Source organism: Rutilus rutilus (genome assembly GCF_951802725.1).
Source record: "Rutilus rutilus genome assembly, chromosome: 21".
NCBI classification, from domain to species: domain Eukaryota; kingdom Metazoa; phylum Chordata; class Actinopteri; order Cypriniformes; family Leuciscidae; genus Rutilus; species Rutilus rutilus.
This window is the reverse complement of record NC_140226.1, coordinates 23,102,649-23,124,325: the sequence shown is the minus strand read 5'-3', so window position 1 is coordinate 23,124,325 and position 21,677 is coordinate 23,102,649. Positions and strand designations below refer to the sequence as shown.

Sequence of the window (21,677 nt, the reverse complement as noted above, 5' to 3'; positions counted from 1 at the left end):
AGAGAAACTTCAACCGTAAATATAAAGCAACTAATTGATGTCAGCATCCATCATGTTATTTTTGCGTCCTTAATGACATATCTTATTATTATTTTTATTATTAGGCAATTATTATTATTATTATTTTAAAACAATGATGCACTGTAGGTGTTTTCAGAATTTATTACAAATAGTGTAGGGGTCTTGTTCTTATTTTATGTGTTGGAAGCTCCCTGTTTTGTCTCAGTACTTAGGCCTATAGAAGATACTCTATCCTTTTGTATGTGGACATTTTTGATCATACTGATTGACCTTCTAAATTCACTGTTATTTGCTGTTTTATGTACGCCTGGTGAATAGCATCTGGTTTATCACGTTAAATTAACAACCTAAACACACCCAGAAATAAATGATCATCTACTGCTTTTTTACTATCCTTATTATTATTAGCCTATTATTATTAGTATTAGTATTATTCAAAGTAAAAATAGTATTGTGCTTGATCTTGTTATTTTCAACTGCCTCATTTGTTGTTGCCGATGATGTTGTTCATAGTTAGTAGCATGATTATTAACATAAGCTAGGAATAAAGATGCTTATAGCGTCTTACTGTGTGGATGAACGTCATAATATCGCTTATGTTTAAAATCGTTCACATAAACGAGCGACTAAATATACATGTGCGGACTTGACGCTTTAAGAAAAATATTTAAAATGTGACACGAGAACGAATTACCTAGAATATATTTGCGTATAAATATATAGCCTATCGTCGTCGGAAAGGATACATTTGATGCAAATGCTACACATACTGTCGCTCTACAGCGAGTATTATCATCAAATGTAAGCTATTTGTGCAGTATAGCTCCATGTAGAATATTAAAAGGCACAAATTTCCAATACAGGAAGTAGTACCTGTTTTCTGTGGCTACCTTTGTGTCCCTTTTGTTTTTCCCCCTGCGGTATGAAAACAAATTGAGGACGCATGGATATGTTGAAACAGCACTCTACAATTATCACACAAAAAAAATTGATTGAGGTTATGTGGTCTGTTTTCTTGGTAGGAGTTTGCTTGGGGAAATGAAAGCCATTGTTGACTAGGCATGAGCATTGGTGGATCTTGTGTATCCTTACGCACTGGAGCAGGCGCTAAGAACTGCTCAATGATTGGCTGCACGGTTAATACTTATGCTGCTGTGGTTGGCTGCAGTCTCTAAAAAGGTTCAAGCTATTTTTTTTACAGCTTAGTGTCTGTGGCTCCGTAATTAATTGTAGCTAGCTGTCTCATATCGACGTGTTTTTTAAGGAACATGAAATAGTTCTTGTGTTTTTTTTTTAATTAGAGGAGTTGCCAGAGCAAGAGATTTGAAGTCCAACTGCTGCTACTACGACTGCTGCTGCTGCTTCTGGTTGTTGCTACTCTATCTTACTTGTGATGTTGGATATGGGAGAAAGGAAAGAAGTCAAAATGATTCCTAAATCATCGTTCAGTATAAACAGTCTGATTCCCGAAGCCGTTCAAAGCGACAACCACAACCACCACCATCACCAACACCACAGAACGGTTCACGAGGAAGAAGAGAAGACTCCTTTACCTGCCCAAGTAGTACAGGAGCAAAAGTCGGAGAACACTTGCGCGAAAAGTGACAATTCATCCCACGACTCCTCGTGCACGGACGAGAAAGAGAAGCAGGAAGAGAAACGGGACTCAAAAGAAGGCGAAGGAGGCAAAGAAGGCGACAAGAAAAACGGCAAGTACGAGAAACCACCTTTTAGCTACAACGCTTTGATTATGATGGCTATTCGGCAGAGTCCGGAGAAGCGATTAACCCTTAACGGCATTTACGAGTTCATTATGAAAAATTTCCCGTATTACCGGGAGAACAAGCAGGGATGGCAGAATTCCATCAGACACAACTTGAGTTTGAACAAATGTTTTGTCAAAGTGCCCCGGCATTACGATGACCCCGGGAAGGGGAACTACTGGATGCTTGACCCCTCCAGTGACGACGTGTTCATTGGCGGCACGACGGGCAAACTTCGGCGGAGATCGACCACTTCTAGGGCAAAGCTGGCGTTTAAAAGGGGCGCGAGGCTTACTTCAACCGGACTGACATTTATGGATAGAGCTGGCTCTTTATATTGGCCCATGTCGCCGTTCCTTTCACTCCACCATCCGAGGGCGAGCAGCGCGTTGAGTTACAACGGCACGTCGTCGGCTTACCCTAGTCACCCAATGTCCTATAGCACAATGTTGACTCAAAACAGTTTGGGGAACAATCACTCTTTCCCGGCCTCCAATGGCTTGAGTGTTGACAGACTCGTGAATGGAGACATTCCGTACGCCACACACCACCTCACTGCGGCCGCTTTGGCCGCCTCAGTGCCATGTGGGCTCTCCGTACCCTGCTCCGGGACCTACTCTTTGAATCCGTGTTCAGTTAACCTGCTCGCGGGCCAGACCAGTTATTTCTTCCCCCACGTGCCTCACCCATCCATGACCTCCCAGAGCAGCACGTCCATGAGCTCCCGAGCCGCCTCTTCCTCCTCCCCGCAAACGGCCTCCTCTCTCCCGTGTGACTCCTTAAGGCCTTCCCTACCCAGTTTTTCCTCCGGACTTTCCAGCGGACTTTCTGACTACTTCACACATCAGAATCAAGGGTCAACATCAAATCCACTTATACACTAACTAGCATCCACAGGAGCAGACTGTAAGTGAACATTTTACACCAATTTACACTGTAATATATATAAATGAAAAAAAATTAAGGAGAATGAACGGACAATGCAAGCCGAATTCCAGGTATTTTGTATTATTATTATTATTATTATTCTTCATTTATTTCTGATTGTATACAAACGTCAAGTGTCGCGGAACTGTTTATTATTCCACTGTCAGCAACGTGCAATGTGACCAGAGTAAAAAAGGATAAAGCGTAGTGGTTTTCTTTTTCTTTTTCTGGAAAGATGATTACTTTAGAATGTTTATTTAAATAGTGGTTGCAATTTTGTCTAATTTTAAATGTTAAAATATCTAATACATTACAGAACAACCTCCAGTCATCATGTTTGCAGTATTATCACGTGTCATGAGCGTACTGGTGGGGTGAGATTTCTCAAAAATTAACACAAAGTTTTATTTTCATTTTTAAATAAATATGTTCTATAAGTGCACAATGCCCGCTCAAATCCGTGGCTCCTTGTTGTTTTGTTATTTTAATAATACAGACTGAATAATACATCTATAGTGCATTTTATACATATATTAACAATACAGTTTCTTTGTAGACCAAAGAATGGTTATCAAACAACAACATATAGTTTTTTTTTCTTTTTTTTTTCAGTATTCATAACTTTACAGACAGTTCTGAAGGGGACAGACGTAATGAATGCTTTTAGCTTGTGTTTGCATATTTACTGTATGTGGTCACCACCATGCAGGTCACATTCTTTTTGTAATTAGTGAAATGTCAATACTTGTTGTAATTATAGGTTATAACTTTGCGAACGTGTAACCCGTGTTGAGTAAATGCCTCATAAAATATTGAGTGATTGTTTATGTCGTCTTTAAATTCCATGGTTGTGATTTTGTGGTCTTATGCCCGTGTTTGTCGCTTAAACTGTTAACCGAACAAAATAAAAAAAAGTAGGTTAAGTACATTTATTACGAACATTTTGTCTTTTTTGATGAACTAGTATTTTTAGTAGCTGTCTGAGAATATACTAAACAGTGTGTTTAAACATTTAAGCGACAGTTTGCGGGTATCTGAAGGCCTGGGCCTGCAATGTGTTATAAACATACTTTTTTTTTTTTTTTTTTTTTTTTTTAGGACAGGGGGACAAAAAAACAAGGCACACAAAAATGATTTGGGCTCCTTAATGCTTTAGCGATAAGAAGAAAAAAAAGAAAGAAAAAAAAACAGCAAACAATGGCAGTCGATATATTATTTGTATAGCCTATTCCTATCGCAGGCCTAACAACGCGACCTTAATAATGTGCCTGACAATCAAACTATTCCATTTCCTTGGGTTATTTTACGGTATTTTGTTCTGAAATATTTGTTCTGAAATATTTTGCTGTAGCTTATTACACGTTTATTACAAGCGTTTCATGGTTGTAGAGGCCATATGAGCCATGCATAACGCCTGATCACCATCAGCTATTGTTTTCCGCCAACACTACAGTCATTAGTTGCAATAGAACAGAGAAACAACTTAGCTTTCAACACTTTAAGTCCAATGATTTGTTCAGGTTTTTTAAAAGAGACATTGTGCTAAATGTGCACAACGGTAATGCAATAACCTCTGTGCCTTATACAATAGACCGGTGGAACTCAATATCTCCTCGAAAGATGTTATCGCTCAAATGTTAAACGGGGTGACCACTCAAAAACAAAAGCAAAAAAGCAGAGGTCAAATTTAGGAGCAGAATATTTTTTTCTTGTAGAAATGCAAAAGTATAAAATTCATGTAACGCTAATTTACCTTGGTGTAGTTTCTGAGATGCAAAATTATTTCATTTTTTAATGGAGCTATTGTAGCCTATCTTCCGCCCTCTGTCTCTTATGCTATACGAGCATATGGATACATTTATATATATGCTAAATAATTATGATGATTTAAATACAGTATTTACAATAAACATTTCATTTGGATTTCCAATTATATTTTAACCCCCAAATTATATTTTTGTTCTTTATTGTAGTATTTTCTCTACATATAGCCTGGTGGATAACACGTTAGCATCATGAACAATTTTTTTTTCTTTTCTTTTTTACAGTGGGAATCAGTGAGCAAAATTATGATCTTTGGCCAGTGATTGTTTGTTCTGAGCTTGTTTAATTGGTTTGCATCTGCTTCCGGCCAACAGCGTGAGTTTGCAACCCATAAAGATTTGCGATCAATCTATCTGAAGCAGAAACGAGGCCTAAAATCGCACCAATAATTGGAATCTACAGGGGAATTATTTTCGGTTCGACGCTGTGTGGACCCATTTTTAAGACGAATCGCTTGTATTAAATTGTACAGACATTTACGGAGATTTCATGAAGCAATGCACTTGAAATAATAGTAATTTTTTTCCTTTGTGTCTTTTGACAAGATCTTGTAAGCAGGGTTTAGTCTCAGGCTACACAAAAGGCGTGGTTTCCCCGAGGCGCAGGGAGACTGTGAGGGGAACTGGGGACAGCACGCACATCATCATCATCATAATCGTATAGCCTATACTAAAATTCTGCTAGAATTAATGCATTCAACGAAATCGTAAATACAATAGAAAAAAGGAAATAAAAAAAAAATCCTAATGCATTTGGTTTCGCATATTATAAAATGAAATAATAATCAGACTGATTGAATAAAGCATTTTGACACGGTCATGAAATTACACTGATAATGACCAATAGCTAATTGAAAAAGTGCTAGTAGGCTACCTGTATACGATCATCTATTCCAACAAACTGTCAAATCTGTTATCATTAGCCTATCTTACGTGCGACAGATTGTGCTTAAATATTCCGTTCTGCTGTTTGCACATTTAAAAAATCCTTCCTTGGCTCCTATAGTCTAATTTTGCTGCTTGGTATTAGTTGTCTAATAAAATGTCACTACAGCCCTATGAAGACGCCAAGCTAGAATAGGCGATGCGTAAAAAAAAACAAAAAACGGTGTTATAATGGTCATTCACTCTGGCCGATCGACGGATAATGGTGTGGTAAAACGAAGCTGATCCAACTCTGAACCATTAAAATACTTGTAAAATGCAAAGGACGCTTCCTCTCTTAAAGTAATATGAGCCTTACGAGCCAGACAGAGTGAGGGCGCTAGAATGACGCAGAACTGTAGTGACATGAACTTCATATCTTTGCACATGGTCTCTCATAAACTTAGTTTTGCCTGTGGCAGTACGAACTGTAATATCATTTACAAGCTGTGAAAAAAAAAAAGAAAAAAAAAGCGATAATAAAGAAATTAGCTCCAACTAAACTATTAAACAGCCTTCTAATATTTTAACAATGCAAAGCACAGATGTGGAATGTTTAATTATTATTATTATTATTATTATTGCAGTTGTAAATTCATAAAAAAAACAGTAACATCAAAACCACTTCTAACGCTGTTATTTTTAACATAAGTAGCCTATAATAAAATGATCATTTTCAAAAAAAAAAAAAAAAAAAGCACTATTGTCAGAACAGTGTAATGTAGGCTATCATATCCTACAGCCAGCCAGCCAGCCACACACACACACAAACAAACAAAGACTTTCTTAAGCAATATACTTATATAGTAAAATATTTGCTATATTGAAAGAGAGCATTCGACAGGTCGTGAATAATCGTTTTAATGAGTGTGCGTAAAGCTCCAGACTTAGTGAAGGGAGATGTCGGGTTAAACAAACAACTTGTATTGTGATGAAATTGGATTGCTTAAAAGCAAAATGTAATTCCTCTAATTCATGGTCTCTCCGGAAATGTGCGTTATAAAATTCTAGTTATTCCAGATACTTTTAATGATCATTTTATGACAAGCATCATAAAGCCGCTTTTTATAACAAGCAGAAACACAATAGCACAAATGAATAAATAGGCTATATATTTATGCTTCTTTTGACAAAATTCTCTATTATTATTATCTAATATTGCTAATTAAAAGACCACCTTTAAGCTAATTGTCCACTTTTTACCTGTGAATTAAAATATTATTAGATTAGAAATATCCTAGTCTTGTTTGACTACCGTGAGAAGGGTTAAAATCTGAAAAACAATATCTCTCTAATTTAAATCATTGTATGAAGTTTGGTCTAAATATCGTCTTGTTTTACTACGGTTTTTAACCACAATGAAGTGGCAAAGGTGTCCACTGAGAGACCTTTTGTGTTCCGGGTCCTATGGAAGTTAACCCCAATGGAATAAGCTACCAAAAATAAGATGCGTCATAATAGACTAAGTAATTTATTTATTTATTTTTAAAGGCAAATTATGAAATGTTTGATTTGATTTCTTTCTTTCTCTATCTTTTTTAAAAGTTTTATTTCTGAAGTTGTTGCGCTCTCATGTGTCCCTTGGCCTTTGCGTTCATCCCATCTCCGTTATTTCTATCCCTATTTCCCCCTCCTATCTATCTCTCTGTTTATATCTTCTTTTAAATTGCGCGTGCTAGTGACCATGAATACATTTATCAATTCATGACTTTAAATGAATAATTTTGCCAATATTCTCGATGGCTGCCTCAGATTATCCGAAATCATGTGAATTCACAATGGCAAAATAGCACTGTAAACCGGGGAAAATAAAGATTTCAACTGTATGCGCCGTAATATCACCGCATGTTCTGTAGGCTAAGAGCGATGTAGATGACTAAAGTTCTTGTCTGTTAAGACACATTATTTTTTTATTTTTTTATTTTTTTATTTATTTAATCATTTTATCACAAATTTGCTGGTAACTGTTAAAAAAGCCCAGGGCCATATCCTATAGCTAGAATGATTCATATATCATGTACTTTTATAAGTAGGCTATACCTTCTTCTGAACTAATATCTTATTGAATATCTTAATGAACTTGACTGCAGTTTGGATCTACATTTTCAATCGAATTCTAAATGATTTTACAATAAATTATGACAGTTTGAGCAGTAATATCGTTTGTTCAGTCTAACAAACCCCAAAGCCATTTTTGGAGAGTTGTGTGACACATAAAAGACATGCGCTAAACCAATATGTTTAGTCTGGTGTATTTAGTCACAAGAAGGAAACACCACCTGGGATGCATGATGTAATATCATTAATTCAGGCTAATGAACAACAAATACATACACACACACACACACACACACACATATATATATAGTTGTTTTAAGTAAATTATTATTATTATTATTATTATTTATTATTATTGTAAATATTAGGCCAATGTTCTTTTGCCACTGTGGTTTTGTCACTTTTATTAAGTAAACAGCTTAGCTGTTTTATTTAGGCTTAAACGTTACCAACAGGTGCCAAAATTCTTCTTGTTACCTGACATCACTCCTTCACTTGTAAAGCACTATCTATCAAAAGCAGCTTCGAGACAATGCGTGGAATCACAGCCTTCGTGCTATCAAATTGCAAACTCCCAGTGCGGGTTGGGTGTCCGAAACGGAACCAACAGGCTTACAAAAAGGACTGCTGATTGTAATGAATTCTTGCTCGCGCCTCTGAAACGACTGATAGATTAATGCAACAAGCTCTTATTTGTGATGTCACATCAGTGTGAGTTTCTTGTTAAACTAGTCATTATTTTCAAGGTCTGAGCTGTATTTTTTTCTGTAGACTACAACGTTAATATAAATATTGTAAATGTTGTGCATTTTAATGCCTCCACAACCGTCATGTCTACTAGATATTATATATATATATAGTCCAAAATTATTTGCTGGCAAAATAATATGCTTTAGCCTATATTTTATTATAATTTAGAGATTTCACAAGCAACCCGGATTGTCATAGTGTAGCACATCAGCACACTTGTCTGCTGAATCATAGAGTGCCCATTTCTTTTCTTTTTTATAATTCCAAAACCTAATGGAATTGTGGAGAAACATGCAGTAATAACAACGAATATAATATAGTGAAAATAAAAACAATGTCAATAAATTGTTAGAGAAAAATAACAAGAAAAAACAAAAAGAATAAGAATAAGAATAGAATGTTGCACTGGCATATCAAACACCAGGAGGTTCCATCTTCAAAATAAACCAAACTTGGGGCTGATAAAAACAATCCACTGTTAACGAATAAGAAAGAAAGAAAGAAAGAAAGGTTTGGCCAATCAAGCACAGATGCCTCTATCGTTTCTTTCGACTTCCGCCCGCGGCCTGATGGACAGCACACGAAAGACCAAATCTGAAAGCAAAACGTATCACAAAAACAAAAACAATTTTCTTTATTATTATTATTTGAAAACATAATTTGGACAAACAAACACCGAAGATGGTTATTAGTTGGAGTTGGAGGAGGCCCAGAGAAGGATGGGCCTGCATGGCCTTTAAAACGGTCCCATGATGAACACGCGTAGGCCTAGGCTATAGGTTGAGAAGCCACAAAGCCATGTTGTGCCTCACTGTTTACAGATAAGGTCGATTATTTCACTCGATCTATCCCTATATATTCTTTAATTATTTCGACGAACTAATTCGACTGGTTCTCTCAGAAGAGAATGAAGATATTTCCCTATCCCGTCTTCTGGGGTGAGGCAGGTTGTCTGTCAGTGAGGTATAGGCGACAGTCTGTCTACAAGCCGTAAGCTGATCTGCAGAGTGCTAGAGGAAAACGGGCAAGATTCCTGGCCTGCAAGCCGAGATATTGATCTACCTCAGCCACCTAAACAAAGCCTCACCTGTTTCCCTTGTCCATACTTTATTTTATGCAGTCTAATGCTTGTTTTGTTTGACATTTCTTTTATTTCCATGGATCCGAACTTTGATACACTTTTGGGAGTACTACATAAACACTGTGTTGTACCTGAACATCCAGATCTCACCAGCAGCATTAGAGACCACCCTTCTCTCCCCGTGCAGAAAATTACTCCCCGTTGTCTTTACAGTTAGGCCAGAAAAGAAAAGTTTTCATTCAGCGGCGCAGTGTCCAATAACATCCAACGTGAGATAAAACTAATTACTCCATTATGCCTCTAGAGTTAATGTTTCATAAATTGGATCCACTAAAAGCTCCTTTATTATTTATCTGGCTTCGCTTTGGGCTGCTTGTTAAACATATCAAGATTACTTTCTGATCTTGTACAACTATGGGTCTGCAATGGTGTCGCACAGATTCATTCATACAGCCCTGCGCCCACCTCTTTTATCAGTATGCCTTGAACACGGTGCTGCTGCTGCTGACAGACAGCCAACTTAACCAGAGAGGAACACGTTGCCTCGGCTAATTTCATCCCTTTGTTAATTTCGGATGCAAATGCAAGCGGCCATAATATTTTACAACATTTGCGCGAGCGAGAACACATATGAAAGCCTACATAGACTTACGCGGTAGTCGGAACAAACAGGTGCCAAACCCCTGTGGCGTGCTTACGTGATGGTAAATAAATATTAACATAAACGTCACACGAATCACAGAGTGATGCAGAGTGTGAGACTTTATCCTGCCTATAGTTGTGTATCATTTTAAAATCATAATTCAAAGAGTTTACATTCCGATTCGTGAAATGACGAAAGCGATCAAACAGCGCAGATGGTCACCGTATAAAATAAACGCTCTCTGTTGATCATTTTTGTATTATTTATTTGACGCTAAAACATGCAAACAGCAAACTTGTGTAGGCTACTTTTGCACTTGCTGTCGTTCATCTTCAGTGACAGTGGATGAGCTAAATGTGGTGGCTGTTACACTGCTCTTGATGATCGTCCTTACACCTGTGAGATATATGAATGGACAATACTCTAAATGGTGGCTGTGGCATCATTCCAAAGATAGCAGATAGATGTGGGTCATCTGTGCCCATGGAGTATCTTATCAGTGCATCGCTTTCTGAGGAGGGGACTCTTTATACTGATAAAAATGGTGCCTTACAGCCAGACTTTGGCTGCTCAACAAACAAGGCAAACTTCTCCATTGAGAACGGAGATTGTATACAGGAAGATGTGTTAAGATGTCTGATTGTTTGAGAATGATACAGAGACAGGCCCAAAGGATTTGGGCACAAGGACTTGAGATGAGGTTGCAAACCAATGGTGCTCTAATTTGTGAGGCATTGTTGACTAAGATCAAAGGGGTATTCCACAGGACGGATTGGGAGGAAAGATGCGGAGATCTGAGGGAGCATGCGTGTCTATATGGGTAGCTAGCTGAGCGCACAGTGCTATCAACTACAAACTGAGGGTCTGTGGGTTTGATTCCCCAGTGGGGCACCAAAGAGAATGAATGGGTAACAGAAGGGTCCTAGTGTATAGAACTGCCGTTGTGCACCTGAGCAAAGCACTTAACCCCAAGTTGAGTGCTGCATCATGTTACTCTGGTCCCCTTAACCCCTCCTCCATCCAGGGCACCTCCGCAAAAGAGAAACTGTTCTCCAAGAGTTTTCCCAGGTTAAATAAAGGTATAAGGGGGAAATGGGAGTATTGATATTGTGAGAAAATCTGGCTGTTTGCTTTGAGGTGCAAGAGATATTCTTTTGAAGAAACAATAATGCCGGTATTGAGTGCTGTGAGGTTCTTAAACACTGAGTAAATAAGGATTTGTGCTTTTTATTTTATTTCTTACCCCCCCCCCCCAAAAAAGATGTACTTTATTTTAAGTTCAACTTTACATATAAAAAGTGTACAAGTAAACCACACTGTGATATATAAAGTTATATGAAGTGTTTAAATAAATCATGTCCAAATAAAAGTACTTGAGTCTGGGAGGAAATAAGGGTGTTTAAGGGTGCCTCCTATTGACCTAAACTCTGTCCCTCTGATGCTTTGTGCGCAAACCCGTGACCCGTTGAATAGTTTTCACTATTCATCCTCGTCAGAGTGACCGCACTTCAAGGAGGACCAGAGGAAGGGAGGGAGGCAGAGAAAAAGAAGGAAGAGAGATTAAGTCATGTATTATTTGGACGTGACTATATTATGAAGATGGTGAAGGTGGCATATGGTCATCTACATTGAGCACAAATGTAGAATTTTGAATTAGAGCAAAATTTCAATATAATCAGACATTAACAACTTGTGAAAAATGGCACAAGCTCATGTATAAATATGAAATATTAGAGATACATAAAATGTACATTGTGGATGCTTTAACATAGCCTCATGTTAATGGTATCCTTGGCAGGAGATCCTCAGAAGTCACCACTTCTGAAAACAATTAGTATCTGTAAAGGTTGTGAGATGCCCATTACATGTTATCTTGTTGCTTTCTGACAGAAAATTAATTTTCCATCAAAATAATAAAAAGGAAAGAAAGTTAATACCCTTTCATTTATTTTTGTTAAAAATAAATGTGCACAGGAACAGAATAATGGCAAATTTAATAATGCTCTTATTTTGCCATTATCATCCATCCATCAATCATACATGAATGTGTTTTATTTTCGTTAATAAAATGTTACTTATAATAGAATACGACTTGGATGTCTTATAAAATGTCTGATTCAAAATATTTTGTGTATTTTAATAAATTCCTCATTTAATTTAAATTCTGGTTTGCATTTTGATCTATTTCAAATTTACAGGTTTTAAAAAATGTTTTGCTGTGCTCACCCTGTTTCTATATTTACTACTGTCAGTATCATTTTAGCAGCATATGTTTTTCTTTTCTTTTTTTTTAAATATAAGGTAAATTTAGCTATATTACTCTTATGATGAATGATCTGGCATCTGTTAGTGTTACTGTGTCACCATTTCTCTTAGTGCCAAAAAGGCAGGGGGGAGGGGGGGACAGAGGGGATGTGCATAAATTGAAAAGAGAAATAACAGTCTTAAATTTGTCATTGTCTTCCTCTAGATGTCTGGCAGTGTGTGCTGCAGTAGCCTGAATCCACCCTGTGATGCGTTACTCACCCATGCTGAGAATGTTTACAGTTGTAATCAAGGTCCATGTAACTTGTTTGTGAAATGTTTTGCCTTTATGTTTTAGAGGTGCTATACAATTTGCAAATAGTAGGGCATGAAGTCACAGTTTGATTAAATTGCTGTCAGTACAAAAAGGAAAGAAAAAGAAAACAGAAGCATTGTACAAAACCAAGACTATTATTTTGCATCCCCTTTATAGAAGGAGTTTTCTGTCTTTAGACAATCTTTATTAAATTAATTTAAATAGAAAAGAAAACCATGGCATTGTGCAACGATTTGCTTTGCTTAAGAAGATCTGTATATTTTCTATTTTACAAGCAATGTTTTGTGATATTTTGTTTGTTGTCAAGACAGTATTCCCCTGTTGCTAATGTTTTTGCTGTAAAGAAGGAAACATGCTGATCTACTGTGACCCAGTAAATTGTTACTTTGGGAGATAAAAACATATCTGTTGTCATTGATTCCTTTGGGGAGAGAAACCTTTGCATGAACACTTCTTTGCATGAAGCTTCTTTCTGTATTACCTGAAATGTTTCCAAACATTTGGCAAGTTTGCTGACAGAAATGAGATTGATGCATAAATAATTTCATATTTGTGTGTGGCAGCTTAAGGAAACCTTGAACAAAGGTCTCCTTAGACACACTCTCTCTCTCTCTCACACACACACACACACACACACACACACACACACACACACACATGGGTGGATGCAATGGACCAGTGTCACAGCAGCAATTTTAATGAAAGCCTTCATGTATTTGTTTAAAAAAATAAATGTATCAGGCCGTGGCACATTTCCCTCATGTGATGTGAGAGGTTTAAGCTTGCACACTTTCAACACCCAAAGGCTTCACTCACTGTAGACATTACAGGTCTCCAGAGATATCATCTTGAGGGTGTCTTTTATCGTCTACAGTTTTGAAAGTAAACAACACATGTCTCATTCAAAGAGAACTAATACATCATGGAGGAGATAATGAGGGCTTTTCGTTGCTTCCTAGGTGAGAAAACATCATAATGGAAAAGTGTGAAGAAAAAAAACCCTCAAAATGTACATGTATATATATCTGTGTGTATTATATTATATTATATTATATATATATTAGGTAGGTATTATAGTATATTATATTAGGTGTTTTACACTACTATATGGACCAGTACTTATGTCAACTTTTTTTATGTATTACAAAATACTTTTGCTGCTATTGAGGTGGGGCATGGGTAAGATTAGGGGTAAGGGTCAACAGTGTAATTATAGATGTAATAATCGAAAAACACAAGTATATAAATATATAGCACATATATCCATTTTAGCTATCCAATGATTAATTTAAAAATGATAATAATAAAATGATCTATCTATCTATCTATATATCTATCTATCTATCTATCTATCTACCTACCTACCTATCTATCACAAAATAAAGATCGGTGCAAAAGCAAAAAATGATCTCATTTCAGGTCATGCATGGATAATTAAAATAAATCAACAATTTAACAAACGCTCTGGGGTGATTCTCTGAATGAGGACATAATCATTGAGGTATCGGAAGAGGGCAGCTATGCATATGTGTTGTTTCTATAAACACTTTGTCACAGAGGCTCAACACGGATCAGAGCTCGAGCCCCAGTTTCAACACAACGGCCTGTGCGCAGTCCTCCTTCCTCGTGCAACAAATAAAAATACCTCTCTCCTCGTGCTCATGCTGCGATAGTTTCTGATAATTTGAGAAAATAAAGAGATGCAGACTTTCATTCGGCCCTCTAGGTGGGTGGAACACGGAACCCAAGCTGCCCTCGCCACCAATTTTACAGAGCAATTATCTACTTGGATTCATGGGAGTTTACTAAACAAACGGCAGCCCCGCTGCGCCCCTCTCAGACTACGGCCCAGATCAATTCTGCATCACAAAGCGCCATCGATGATCACCCTGCCTACACTCGCATCATATATATGCATCGATTATTTTTGTGTCTTAAAACAGGTGTCCGTTTTATAAATGTGCTACCTTCATGCATCTTATTAGCCTTAATTATTCACCCGAACAGTTCTGTGCGCTGATCCATGGCCATGCTGCTGTTGTTTATAGCAATTATGATTCATATTCTTTTGCCTTGCTTTTAAATAAACAACACTAACAGTCTGTCATCCTCAGACCAGTCAATTGCACTTGCGCGGCTATTAGAGCAGATATAGCTCCAGAGTCCCAAAAATCAATGCCACCGTGATTAGACCGATGACAGCAAATTCACAGTTTCAGCCGAGTGTTCAGGAAGAGACGAGGTGTATGGCAAATAAGTCGCACTTGTCTGCACACAAAGGAAAAATCCCCCCGTCTTTGTTTATGAGGTGTAAAAATCCGGAATGATTGCACACGGTACCGAGGACATTCGGGGTGTTTTGTCGCCAGCATTTTACGAAAAAATATTTTTGACAATTTTCAAAGCAGTTGTAGGCTATATCGTCACTGAACAGCCCTTTCATCGACCTCAGAGAACAAAATAGCCTACAACAAAATAAATACATGAAGATTGGAAGGCTAGGCAATTTTATCTCATGACAAAACAGAACATTCATAAAACAAGGATAATGTAAACGAAACCCTATTGAGAAAAAACCGTCAAGATTCTGAGTAATCGCCAGTCTGCGAAGACAGGCCATTTTTATTCACCTGCATTTTATTCACTACTTTATGCGCTAGACGCGACTGTTATAGGGCCTACAATATGTTATTGGATCAATGTCAGGCACACACGTCATTGTCGCTTTTTTATTTTTTTATTTGACTGATTTTACTATTGAACTATTAATAATAAAGAAATAAATTATCTGCGTCATACATAGCTTCTTTGTGTCTACACCGTGAAACATTATTGTTGGTTTAACATAAGTTTAACAAAAATAAGTAGCCTAACCTGGTTAGCTTACAATTTTAAGTTTTTTTTAAATAAAAAAATTGAGTTAACACAACGAAGGAGATTCGTTTAATCAACAGAAACTCAAAATATTATGTTATCTGCACATAAATGATTGTTGATTTGACAAAATATTTTTTTGGGGGATAAAACATGAATATATAGCCTATATATATATATATATATATATATATACATCAATTGTGCGTAGCCTACTGTCTCTTTGTGCAGCACTTCATAAAAACAAACATAAAATAGGCTACTTAACGGCAAAAAGACATCCTGGGGGTGACCATGGAATGCACACTATACAAAGGATTGGTGGAAGGCCCCATTGCGCACTGAATTCGTCTGGAATTCAGGACCTTCAGAATAGCTTCCTCTTCGCGCTGTAGCCTTGAAGGGAGCAAAATGCCGTTTGTAATTCAACCATAATCATAAGCATGGGTCAAATAACAAATAATTAATAACGAACAATAATTAACATATAACTTTGCAACAGTCATTGTCAAGTGTTTGATGACGTTGCACTGCAAAAAAGTTAAATTAAGTACAATCAAATTGGATGTTTAAGTTATCTGAACTTAAATTAAACTGACTCAAAAATGAGTTGAATTTTGTAGAATTTAAATATAAAAAGTTGAACATGGCTTAACTTGGGCTATTTTGATGAGTTAAAGCAATGTAAAAACATATGTTGTCAACTTATTGATCATATATTTTTTTTTTACAGGGTGCATGGGCATGCCAAATTAATTTAGTCCATAGTGAACTACAGATGAAGTGTGCAGGGAGTATAGTGAACACTGCATAAAAGGACCCTGTGAACTGGAAGGCAGAGAGTGCAGGCCACGTGGACTCGTTTAAGCCCTTTTTAAAATCGACAATGGCTTGATAATTTCGAACTGAAGTCGACAAAATAAACCGTTCTTGTTACCCCTAATATGTCAAACACAATTGTGTTTTTGCGCAGTTTTCAGCTCGTCACTCTACGTGGTGAAGACACGCAGTTTAAAAAACCTGTTATAATTGCCCGTGCGTTTACGCGAATCGCTGAGACAGACATTTGTTTACTAATTGCGGCAGTTATGTTTGTTTGGAGAGTTTTGAGGAAAGAAAATGGAAAGTCTCTGACTGCTGATCCTAACCACACAGTCCAAGATCAATCACTTTCTGCGAATGTATATTATTAAACAGCATGGGGTGGCTGAGGCGCGAGGCACGGGGCCGTCAGGAGTCCAGGGCTCCGAAGCGGCTCCTCTCTCGCGCTGCAACAGGGCAATTGTTGACACGCTTTTTCCTGCCAATCTGCAGCTCTCCTCCGAACGCGGCTGCCATGGCAACCTGCTCTTACCCGTGGCGGCAGCTGGCAGCCCCTCACTTACGAAGTTGTGCACGCTTCCAATGATTGTCGACTCACGAAAACGAGGGAGAGCTGCTCTCCACTGAACTGGATTTTGTCGTGGTCGGCTGAAATAGAAATAACCTTACACCACTGCTATTTCAGTTGGCGAGACGTACACTGACAAGAGTCGAACTCGGTTGCCGCATTGGGTGTTGCTGCATGCTGGCTGTGGAATTTGTTTTGGTTATTTTTGGTTTGCTTCAGGTGTGCGTCCATTTTCTTGACTGCATGGAACATTTAAAACGACAGCAAAAACAGACATTAGTTTTGAAATCATCACGCTTAAAAATAAAGGTTCTTTACTGGCATTGAATGCTCCAGGAAGAACCTTTAAAGGGATGGTTCACCCAAAAATGAAGTCATTTACTCAAAGTCATGTCATCATTTACTCACCCTCAAGTTGTTCCAAACCTTTACGAGTTTTTTTGTTCTGTTGAACACAAAAGAAGATATTTTGAAGAATGTTGGTAAGTTGACGGTAGCCATTGACTTCCATAGTATTTTTTTTTCTACTATGGAAGTCAATGGCTACCGTCAACTTACCAACATTCTTCAAAATATCTTCTTCTTTTAAGAACTGTTCACAGAAAGGCTCTTTAGGGATCCAAAAAATGTTCCGTTTTTTTTTTTTTTTTACAGTTTTTTAATGAAAATGAGTGTTTTAATGTTTTTAAAGATCATGTATTAAACTCAATTTAATATTCATCTTTCCTTCCTTCACAGGGCCATAACCACCATAAACATTGAGGGGGATACATCCCCCAAAATTCATTTTGTGGTCAATCAACATGAGTTGTTCTATGACAGCTTCTTGAACTTTTCCCTTCGGTTCCATCGTTGGGCCTGAAGACACGCTTTTCCTTTTACAACAAATCTTTCCTGTCTTATTATCTGCCAATGTACACAATGGCCCCTTCCTATGGTACATCTTTCTAACAGAACAGCTAAACTACACGTACGGTACCACCTTCTCACATGCTGAATGTGTGCAGGGGACACAAAGACTAGCCTCACTCGTCTCATTATCTTAATCTACTGCTTTCACCTGTGCCCAGCTCCAGCAGGAACACTCTCATATATCGACCCGCTGGCCACAAAGAGCCGCCGCTCCACCACTAAAGCCCGGTAAGCGATACCTCAGGGTGTCATACTGAAAATTAGACTTGGATTCAACCAGGGAGTCTTGCTAAGTAAGGGCGAGACCACAGGAGAAGTCTTTATTCAAAACAGATGTGCTGGAATACACAAGACCCGTGCAATGTGTGTCTGTTTTCAGACAGCTAATCTGTGAGTAGGAGAGACAAATAATGAATCAAATGCGTTTGGAGTTTTTGTGAGGTCATGAGGGGGAGATCTGTTCAGTGGGGTGTGGGTTGGGGCGGATAGAAGACATGTGGCAAGTGGAACATTCTCAAATGCTTTGTTTTAATATAATACATACCGAATATTATCCATATGTGAACTGATGCTGTTATTGCAAAGCCCTAGCTGATCTTCCCTCTTGTTGCAAACACACAAGAAGCACCTGCACTGCAGTAACAAAGCACCTGTGCAGCGGTTATCATGCAATGACAATCATTTGGTGCATGTAATGGAAGGAGGGACCAGTATGTCAGAAAGACCACTAATGGAATAACATCAGTAAGAATGGTGTACATCTGTCATTCAGCTACTGAAATACATCTGATTAGAGAGTAATTAAGTGACCTTCAAAGCCCTGTGTGACAGATTAATATATACCTGACATCTCAGAGGTGTAACTGACATAGTGAGGGCAAAAGTTTTTGCATGAGTGTCTATACTGAGGAGAATATTTATGAAAACTGAAGACACCACCGACAGCCACAATTAGGCCTACCATTACCAACAGTATAAGAACATGAACAGACCAAACAAGCAACAATAGCCTGTAATTGAAAAAAAATTGTGCATCCCACCCAGAGGACAAAATGAATGTTTTGTGCTTTCTTTTCAAAGCATTTGTCTTAAATCAGTTGAGTCAGGCTTTAATTACAGGAAATCTGGAAAACAACTGATATAACAGGCTACCTAGAACTAGCAGGCCTTGTCTGCAGACCGAGTACTTGAACAGTTGTCCAACATGTTTGAATTTCAAATAACCCACATACAAATGAAGGATTGCAAGGGTTCATGCTTCGTGCTTGTAAGAATAAGGTTGTTAGCATTGTGAATAACAGCTGTATCCTTTCAACATTTTCATGCAATCATAACAGCTATTATTGTAATTTGCCAGGGGTTAACAGTAGGTGATTTATCTGAGTGAGTTTTGGATATTTGTTGCATATAGTTGCAGGGCATACAAATGTTAGGTTATCTATTTCCTTTGTAACCCTTTTCTTTATTCAGATTAAATATCAAAGAGCAAAAGCAAAAATAATCTTTTGATTGAACCAATAATTGTTTCGGTGGCTATAAAGCACACAAGGCATTGGCATAAATCAACTATATCACAAAAGCATGTGTATGGTTCTGTCAACAACAACAAAACAGATGTTTTAAAACTTACAAAATTAGTCAAATTAAAATAATGGACCACACCTGCACAACTGGCCTTGTTTTGTTTATTTATTAAATGGATATTTCACCCCAACATTTTTTTTATCTCTTGTTGTGACGTTCTTTTTTTCTGTGGAAAATAAAAAAAGATATTTTGAGAAATGTCTCTGTGTTTTTTTTTTGTTTTTTGTCCACAGAATGGAAGTCAATGGTAACCAAAACTGTGTTGTTGTAAGCAAAACAACATTCTTCAAAATGTCTTCTTTTGAGCTTCACAGAAAAGAAAGCCATTCAGGTTTGGAATGACATGAGGGTGAGTAAATGATGATATCATTTTTGGTAGCACTTCATTTTACAGTTCTGTTTTGCATATACATACTATGTATAGTAATTACAATAATTGGGTAATAACTAGGTAACCCTGAACCTACCCCTAAACCTGAGCTTAACCCTTGTAGTTACCCAGTACTTTCTTAGGTAAGTTCACTGCAAGTACACGTAAGTGCAGCCGATTTATCTCTTTAAGGTTCATTATTAGTCAGTATTAATCAAATCAACTCAGTTTATACTGAAGTGCATTGCAGATTAATATTTATTGCCTTTCAACAAACATTGCACGGTAAGAATAATAATATTTATCCGTTTCAACCTTTGTGGAACTCATCTTGAAAGTATAAGATTCTTTGTTATGCAATAAAACAATGTTATGTAACGGCTGAACGTAGTGTTCATTTTCTTTTAATTATTTCCATAGTCATACTGTGTAGTTCATGCACTAATTTTGATTCGTTAAATAAATATTGTGCATGACAATTGAGGCAATGCATTGCTTCAGTGATACCTCATACCTCAAACTGAAAAAGGACACACAAACAAAAATGCACACAAACTCTCCTGGCTCACAGATGTGCTTCTGCGTACATGTCCAAATTCATCTTACACTTTTGCGACAGATAAGGTGGTTGGAAAGGTCGATATTCGAGCCTTATGCAGTTTTAGGGCTCATGTCCTGGGGCTCATGTCCCTTGCAGCTCGCATGTATCGCTGACCACTCAACTGTGTGCCCTGACTGACCTGGGAACAGCTGTGAGATAAAGATATCACTGACAGATTGCTTTGTCCATTAGTGTAATCCAGCAGGTATCGAAGCAAACAATGCTTGAGAGAGATCGTAGATGAGATTATAGTGTGAGTCCTATTGAAGATTCATGCAATGCGCTTTTGTGCGAACTAAAAATACAAATGATTTGTTTCACAAGACATTGGACTTTCTGCTTGTTTTACATATTCCAACAGCTCTGAGACATATGAATTTTGCTCCTGGTAGCTCACTTCCCCTTTTTTTATTCCCTGCATGTTCCTTAGCAGACATGAGTCACTTTTTTACTTGGAAAAGTGCGATGCGAGGCACTATTCTTAATTCCGAAGTACCTTGAGGATCCTTTGTAAGAGGAATATATTTAGGTATTTTACAGGACTGTTAAAGACATTTTTCTTTGTTACACTCCATTTTACAGATTTCACACGGCGAAGGAGGGCATACATTAGCATCGTTTAAGCCTTTAAAACTGTCATGAATTTCTCTCGTGTTGAAAGATGTCATTTTACAATGTTTTGAGTCAATGATCTGAAACTGTGCACTGTTAACCAGAGCGGAAATTAACTTGCAAGTATTAGGACAATAGTACAGCTGAACAATCAAACAGTTTGTTAAGTGGAATAGATTTTCTTGCTCTCAAAGTGCCTTTGAATTGTTTGTGGTTGATTTTTTTTTTTTTCTCCTGGGGGAGATGGATGTGAGCAGTGAAACATACATAACATTATCATGCAGATATGATGTGGAAAGATAAAGTGTTTTGTAATGTTCAGTCAATTGTATAAAAGCATTTGAATCATTCCATATTGCCGTATAAAAAAAAGACCCATGCAACAGGTCATTTATGACTCTACTATTCAAGATGTTCTGGTTAAATGTCAGTATTATCATTGTGGTTGTTGTTCTTGTTATTATTTTACATTTCTCAAGCTACTCTAAGAGGTGAAATTCCTTCCCGATCAACACCCATATAAAGTGTATCATCATGAAATGAGTGGTGAATAATGAAATAAATGAATGATTATATTAAGTTACTTGACTGTTATGGTGAACACAAATAGATCTTCCAATGTTTATCCAATGCAAACCTGTTTTGTCCTGAATCTGCGATTGACTCCTGGCTATAAACTGCATTCAGGGTTATTTTGCCCAGTTTGACATCTAAACATAGACTGGACCTCAGTGCAATGGATGAATGTCAACTTTAGCCTTAG

At 37.4% G+C, this 21,677-nt stretch overlaps 1 protein-coding gene across 1 annotated transcript; it reads left to right on the top strand.

Annotated features, from left to right (window-relative positions):
* The first annotated feature begins 1,225 nt into the window (after positions 1–1,225).
* On the top strand, positions 1,226–12,966 carry foxg1a (forkhead box G1a). The gene is made up of 2 exons (XM_084392611.1): positions 1,226–2,690; positions 12,461–12,966. Exon 1 carries the CDS (start codon positions 1,415–1,417, stop codon positions 2,666–2,668), a length of 1,254 nt encoding a protein of 417 aa, XP_084248737.1. The 5' UTR covers positions 1,226–1,414; the 3' UTR covers positions 2,669–2,690; positions 12,461–12,966.
* The last annotated feature ends 8,711 nt before the right edge of the window (positions 12,967–21,677 follow it).

Coding starts and splice junctions, on each gene's coding strand:
- foxg1a (XM_084392611.1), top strand. CDS start 1,415: ATGTTGGATATGGGAGAAAGGAAAGAAGTCAAAATGATTCCTAAATCA.